Below are 7,794 nucleotides of genomic sequence, written 5' to 3'. Positions count from 1 at the left end.
TCTTGGGCTTACGCGATTCTCTTGCCTCAGCCTCCCAAGCAGCTGGGACTACAGGCACCCGCCACAACGCCCGGCTATTTTTTTGTTGTAGTTTGGCCGGGGCTGGGTTTGAACCCGCCACCCTCGGCATATGGGGCCAGCACCCTACTCACTGAGCCACAGGCGCCGCCCGGAGTATGATATTTTGTTATTAGGGATGTTACAACATCATAAAAGTTTCTCTGCCAAGAGTAAACATGAAGGGCAAAATTTATAGACCAAAACAGCTGCCTCTCCTGTTTTATTTTGTTGTTGTTGTTATTATTAACATAATAAAGCATCAAGCAAAATGTTTCCCATTTTAAAAAGGAAGACAGAATTTAGGACTCCAGGAACATCATATACTTCCTCTCTTAACGTGCTGCTGAGTTACCAAGTTAGCCAGGGAAGGGCGGCACCTGTGGCTCGGTCGGTAAGGCGCTGGCCCCATATACCGAGGGTGGCGGGTTCAAACCCGGCCCCGGCTGAACTGCAACCAAAAAAAAAAAAAAAAAATAGCCGGGCGTTGTGGCAGACGCCTGTAGTCCCAGCTACTCAGGAGGCTGAGGCAAGAGAATCGCTTAAGCCCAGGAGTTGGAGGTTGCTGTGAGCTGTGTGATACAATGGCACTCTACCGAGGGCCATAAAGTGAGACTCTGTCTCTACAAAAAAAAAAAAAGTTAGCCAGGGAACTGTGAAGGCTGCCCATCCCCCTCTCATCTGGTCCTGGGATGTTAACGACCTGTGTGAAGACACCACGCCACCTGCTGGATGTGATAGTCACGGAAACCTCCAGTCCTTGCTGCAGTGTGTCACAAACACACTGACCCCCTCCAGGTGGGCAAGATGTAAAAAAAAACAATATACCAAAAATCCTGAATTCTACACTTCAAAGGAATTAAATACATGGCATGTGAATCATCTTCTTCTTTTTTTTTTTTTTTGAGACAGAGTCTCAATATGTCACCCTGGATAGAGTACCATGGCATCGCAGCTCACAGCAACCTCAAACTCTTGGGCTTAAGCAATTTTCTTGCCTCAGCCTCCCAAGTAGCTGGGACTATAGGCATCCACCACAACACCCGGCTATTTTTCTGTTGCAGTTGTCATTGTTGTTTAGCTGGCCTGGGCTGGGTTCGAACCCTCCAGCCTTGGTGTATGTGGCTGACGCCATAACCCCTGTGCTATAGACACCGAGCCTGTGAATTATATTTCTATAAAACCATTTTTTAATGATGTAAAAAAAAACTTACTGTATGAGGTGGTTGCAATAGTGGAATTTTAATTTTAAAAAAATAGTGCCAAATAATGGCACGTGTTATTTAGTAAGGACCCAAAGAGAACAATATCCTACAAAAACAAGAAACCTGGAGGCAGGGATAGGCTTATTATGACTAAGGTGAGACTTCAACCAGCCGAAGCCATAGGGATATCTTAGTGCTTCACTTACTGAGAAGACTATATTCTTTTAGAGCAAGGGGCACCTACAAAATAGCGACCCAGGTCATCATCATGATGGAAAAATCCATCTCCAAGACAGTTCCTCCTAGGGTCTTTTTGGTTGACTAGGGCTCCTCATTGCATTGTAACAAAAATCATAGGTGTAATTATTATTTGCATAGAATTATGAAGGATTGTTTTCAAGGGGAAAAATGTTTAAAGCTCTATATAAGCTGGCACAATATAGTCACCTGCGTTCTTACCATCCTTTTACTTTCCAGAGAGCCCTCACATCTCTGTCCAAATTTTATCCTCCATAAAGTGAAACTAAGCAGTTACTAACAAAGGCAACAAACAAACAAACAAAAACAACAACAACAACAAAAAAAACCTGGTAGAAAAAAAATGCAACAAAGAGTGAAGAAAGAAACACATCCCGGCCGGGCATGGTGGCTCAGACTTGTAATCCCAGCACTCTGGAAGGCCTGGGTAGTTGGATCGCCTGAGCTCACGAGTTCGAGACCAGCCTGAGCAAGAGCAAGACCCTATCACTAAAAGTAGCCATTGTGGCAGGTGTCTGTAGTCCCGGCTACTCGGAAGGCTGAGGAAAGTGAATTACTTGAGCCCAGGAGTTTGAGGTTGCTGTGAGCTACGAGGCCACAGCACCCTAACGAGGGCAACAAAGTGAAACTCTATCTCAAAACAAAAAAAAAAAAAGGAAGAAAAGACATATCCCCTGAGATTTCTGGCAGCTGAGATTTCTGGACACCAACCATGCCTTGCTGACGTAAGACAAGTGACTCATGCTTTCAGAGCATCTGTCTCCACATTTGGAAAAGTTTGACACACACAATCCGAAAGGGCCCATTTCTGATCTAACAGTCTCATTTTTCAGAAACAGGGTTCAGATCTCCTAACTCCCAGTACTTGGCTCTTACAGACCTGTCTCTGTGGAATTTGGAATATTCAAGGTGGCATCAAGTCTAAAAACATAAGCCAGTAGATAGTAAATGACTGATTAAATAACATGATAAAATAATAATCTACATTTCCAGACTTGATGACCACCTTGTAACTAACAGCACAATCAATCTTCTTCCATCCTTTTCCCTACAATGGGACTTAGAGCTACCTAACTAACAGCAAAAGCAGAAAGGGGTCTCTTGTAGGAGTGGCCACTCAGACAAGGCCACACCTATGCAGACACCTGCCTTAGAGATGGGCTATTGCTCAGCTGGCACCTGCAGCCTGGAACAACCACTCCAGAACAGCAGACACTAAATCATGGGCGTGCCACTCAGGAAGGCCCTGCAGCAAAAGATACTCCAAAACTGGGTGACTATGGGCCACAAAGGAAGGACACACCCAGAGGACTAGAGCGGACTTCCCTGAGTCAGTCCCAATAGATTAAGGGAAAGCCACATGACAGTTTTTAGTTTCCCTCAATTGTCTGTTAAGAATCAAATTTCCAAGTATCCATGTACTCAGCCCTACTATGAAACTAATTTATGGCTTTCACATGAAAGCTATAACCCGGTTACAACCTAAGAAAATGGAGAAGGGGGAGAGGAAGAGGAGGGAGGGGGGAGGATGGGCGGAGGGAGGGTGATTGGTGGGATTACACCTACAGTGCATCTTACAAGGGTACATGTGAAACTTAGTAAATGTAGAATATAAATGTCTTAACACAATAACTAAGAAAATGCCAGGAAGGCTATGTTAACCAGTGATGAAAATATGTCAAATGGTATATAAAACCAGTGTATGGTGCCCCATGATTGCATTAATGTACTATGATTTAATAATAAATTTTAAAAAATCAAATTTCCATATTAAAGGCATCTTGAACCCATTTAGCTTTTGTCTTACACATCTTCAGGAGACTTGGCCATGATAAGCGTATAAGCCATGGTATAAGGTAGTATTTATCTTCCGGTCCTGAACTGATCTCACCCAGGTGTGTTTGTTATAGTCCTTTCTTTAGTCCATAATATGCAAATCGTTCATTTGCTCTAAGTATTGCTCAAGGTATCCTCTGCCTCTCCCCGCTTCTTGCCCCTAAGCCAGTGTGGGCCTCCTCAGGCTGCTGAGTGCTGCTGTGGAGACGTAAGGGTATTTCATTGGTACAGAACTAACTGGGATTTACTGTGCCTTGCTAGGACAAAGCATTACCCTAATTTACTGTGGGATTTTTTTTTTTTAATTGAGACAGAGTCTCATTCTTTCACCACGAGATAGAGTACAGTGGCATTGGCCTAGCTCACAGCAACCTCAAATTCCTGAATTCAAGTGATCCTCCCACCTCGGCCTTTCAGAGTGCTAGGATTCCAAGCATGACCTACCGTGCCCAGCCTCCAATTTACTGTTTTACAATGTGGTCTCCTAAAATCTTGTTAAAAAATGTAAGTTCTTGGGCCCTTCTGCATCAGGTGATTCTGATGTGAGTTCAAGTTTAAAGAACTTGGTTCAGATGTAATGTTTACTGACTTATAGACTATAGTCAAGATTTTAGAAACAGGCAGCGCCCGTAGCTCAGTGGGTAGGATGCCAGCCACATACACCAAGGCTGGCGGGTTCAAACCCAGCCCAGGAGTATATGAAACCTGCACATTGTACCCCTTAATTGCACTAATGTACACAGCTATGATTTAACAATAAAAAAATTATAAACTGTTACGTTCCATCCAAAAATAAATAAATAAATAAATAAATAAATAAATTTAATTGACAAATAAAACAAAAACAAAAACCCGGCCCAGGCCTGCTAAACAACAATGACAACTACAACCAAAAAATAGCCAGGCGTTGTGGCGAGAGCCTGTAGTCCCAGCTACTTGGGAGGCTGAAGCAAGAGAATAGCTTAACACCAAGAGTTTGAGGTTGATGGGAGCTGTTATGCTACCGCACTCTACCCAGGGTGCCAGCGTGAGACTCTGTCTCAAAAAAAAAAAAAAAAAAAAAAAGATTTTAGAAACAGCAGGTTGAAAATAATTGCCAGGGATCAAAGGAAGGACAGGGAAAGGAAACAAAAACAGAAACCAGCAAAGTCAGCACCACTGCCGGCTTTCCCACTGGCTTGAGTTCTGGGGCTCAGAGGAATTTTCAAATGTCAGACCCTCCCTTTGCTGTGAAAACCGAGGGGAAGCAGGGTTGACAGTAGAATCCAGGCTCTGACTCAGCCCAGCACACTCTGCATTATATCATGCTAAAAAGCGTTTCTGATTCAGCCGCACCAGGGTAAGACACATCTTCATTTCAACCCCACAACCCCCCCAGAACAATTGTCCCTCCTCTGAGCCTCTGCAGAGTATCCACTGCCTATTATAAAATTTCACAACTGGTTCTAAAATCATTTTTTTCTTAGTTTTAAAATATTATTTTCTCTAAAAATCTCGTAAGTGCTTTCCACGTAGGAACTGCTGATTTTTCTCTGGTTTTTCTTCTCAGTGAATCCTTTGGCATTGCTCTCTGAAGAGGCTCAGTTCATCATTTGCTTGCCTTCATCATCATCATTTGTTGGAAAGTCTTATTAATATGTAAAAAACGTTCCAATTCTGAGCTCTAAATTTATCTATAAAAAATCACGATAGACTAAACTTAGAGTCATCCATAATTATATATTTTTTAGTAAGACTTCCTTCCAACTTTTCATCATCCAGCTGTGTTTGATGTCAGCCAGCTGTTGATGGGGTTTGAGGCGATGGTGAGGGCTGGGGAAAAGAAGACAAAGCTCATCTCTGCAAAGGGGTGAGTGGAAGCAGCACTGGTTCTCAGTTTGAAACACTAGTTATCAAGTGTGGTCTCCCAAAATCTTGTTAAGAATTGTAAGTTCCTGGGCCCTTCTGCATCTGGTGATTCTGATGTGAGTTTAAGTTTAAAGGACTTGGTTAAGATGTAGTGTTTACTGAATTATATAGTCAAGATTTTAGAAACAGCGGGTTGAAAATAATTGCCTTGACTGGCTCTAATGCCCCCCTAAAAACACACGCCTCTTGCGAGTATGTTGTCTTTGTTCATCACTTAAGGGTATGTTCCTATCACTGCACAGGGCTGACAATCTGGTATTAGACTTGCTAATGAGCAGCAGCACACACCCTGGCTGCCTGTCATTCAGAACAGGGTACAGCGGTGGGGAAGAGCTTACCAGTCAGCCTTCTTCCACATTCTCTTTCTGTTCTCAGGAAATTAGCAAGAGGAGGGAGGGTCCAGAGGTGTCATTTGACACTGACGACACAGTATTTATTTCCTGTGCAAAAGAGCCAAGGCAGAAAGACAAATCTCAATAAATAGCTAACTTCTGTAAGGAGGAACGGGATGGAAAAGGTGATGCTGGCAGCTGCCTTTGCAGACTCTAATTCCAGCACCATGAACTTGTCTTTTACTCACCTCCACTTTGCCGGAGGGTACCTGCCCTCTGACTCCCGGGACTGGAGAACCATCATCCCAGCTGTCTTGGTGGCTGTCTGCCTGGTGGGCTTCGTGGGAAACCTGTGTGTGATCGGTATCCTCCTTCACAGCGCTTGGAAAGGAAAGCCATCCATGATCCACTCCCTGATTTTGAATCTCAGCCTGGCTGATCTCTCCCTCCTGGTGTTTTCTGTACCTGCCCGAGCTATGGCATACTCCAAAGGTGTTTGGGATCTAGGTTGGTTTGTCTGCAAGTCCTCTGACTGGTTCATCCACACCTGCATGGCAGCAAAGAGCCTGACAATCGTGGTGGTGGCCAAAGTATGCTTCATGTATGCGAGTGACCCAGCTAAGCAAGTGAGTATCCACAACTGCACCATCTGGTCAGTGCTGGGGGCCATCTGGACCCTGGCCAGCCTGCTACCTCTGCCGGAATGGTTCTTTAGCACCACCAGGCATTATGCAGGTGTGGAAATGTGCCTCATGGAGGTACCAGCTGTGGCCAAAGCGTTCGTGTCAGTATTTGGTAAGCTCTACCCTCTCGTGGTATTTTGCCTTCCATTACTCTTTGCCAGTTTTTATTTCTGGAGAGCTTATGGCCAATGTAAAAAACGAGGGACTAAGACTCAAAATCTTAGAAACCAGATACGCTCAAAGGAACTCACAGTGATGCTGCTGAGCATTGCCACCACCTCGGCTCTGCTGTGGCTCCCTGAATGGATAGCTTGGCTGTGGGTCTGGCACCTGAGGGCCGGAGGACTGGCCCCTCCACAAGGTTTCATAGCCATGTCTCAAGTCCTAATGTTTTCCATTTCTTCAGCAAATCCTTTCATTTTTCTTGTGATGTCAGAGGAGTTCAAGGAAGGCTTAAAAGGCTTATGGAAATGGATAACCAAAAAATCTCCAACTGTCCCGGAATCTCGGGAAACACCAGCTGGTAACTCAGAGGTCCTTCCTGACAAGGTTCCATCTCCAGAGTCCCCAACATCCATACCTGAGAAGGAGAAATCCGGCTCTCCCTCCTCCGGCAAAGAGAAGGTGGAGATTCCCATCCTCCCTGACGTAGAGCAGTTTTGGCACGAGAGGGACACAGTCCCTTCTGTACAAGACAATGACCCTATCCCCTGGGAACACGAAGATCAAGAGGCAGCGAGTAATGATAAATAAGATTTGAGTTTCAAAGCACAACAAATTGTGATTCTTGTATTTATTTGTATTGCTATCAATATTGCTGACTTTACCATATCAAGTATGATAAAATTACTGCTGCTAGAAATTACAAAAATGCCTCACATTCTGTATTTTCAAAATGTGCAATTTGGTAAGTGGAACACCATGTTAGGGATAATAATTTTTAGAATTATAAACCAACTGTCCAAAGAATTCATTTTAAGTGTCGTGTAAAGATGTTGCTGTCAAAATGATTAGAGAGTCCAGCTATTTTGTCACTTGTTCACAAAGGCTTTTTTATAGATATGCCTTAGGACCAGCCCCATTCCCTGTTGCTAGAGCCAGAAATAGAGCTTATCTCTGACAAAGGCTGAGCTCCTTAACCTGCAGGTCCTAACTTCACCTATCACATTTTACTTTAACACATTAATACATTTTAATGAGTAATTTTAATTTGCTTAATGAACGTTAATTTACTTGATGAAAACCCGTATCACAATTTTCATTACTAAAGAATACACAATAAAGAACACAGCTTTATTCCAATTCTGGGCTAATTTCAAACCACAGCTATTTTTGGCTAAGCTTAAAAGTTTGTCAAATTTTGCCTTATAACTAAAGCCTGCTTTAATGACCTTTTAACAACCACCTGATGAGTCTTCAGTTTGAGAATTTTAGCAGCCTAAACATGATATTCTATATTCTAGTAAGGAAAAAAAGAAGCTTTAAAAACTGTCCTTTCCTGTCTAAATGCAGGAA

The 7,794-nt window shown here is 43.4% G+C and overlaps 1 protein-coding gene across 1 annotated transcript; it reads left to right on the top strand.

Moving 5' to 3' along the window:
* The first annotated feature begins 5,784 nt into the window (after positions 1 to 5,784).
* On the top strand, positions 5,785 to 7,032 carry GPR151 (G protein-coupled receptor 151). Its single transcript, XM_053566207.1, has one exon. The coding sequence runs from the start codon at positions 5,785 to 5,787 to the stop codon at positions 7,030 to 7,032; it is 1,248 nt and encodes a 415-aa protein (XP_053422182.1).
* The last annotated feature ends 762 nt before the right edge of the window (positions 7,033 to 7,794 follow it).

Source organism: Nycticebus coucang, chromosome 17 (assembly GCF_027406575.1).
Source record: "Nycticebus coucang isolate mNycCou1 chromosome 17, mNycCou1.pri, whole genome shotgun sequence".
Taxonomy (NCBI): domain Eukaryota; kingdom Metazoa; phylum Chordata; class Mammalia; order Primates; family Lorisidae; genus Nycticebus; species Nycticebus coucang.
This window is presented reverse-complemented; position numbering and strand designations above follow the sequence as displayed.

Bases quoted from the DNA above. Each gene is read 5' to 3' on its own strand.
- GPR151 (XM_053566207.1), top strand. From the start codon at position 5,785: ATGCTGGCAGCTGCCTTTGCAGACTCTAATTCCAGCACCATGAACTTG.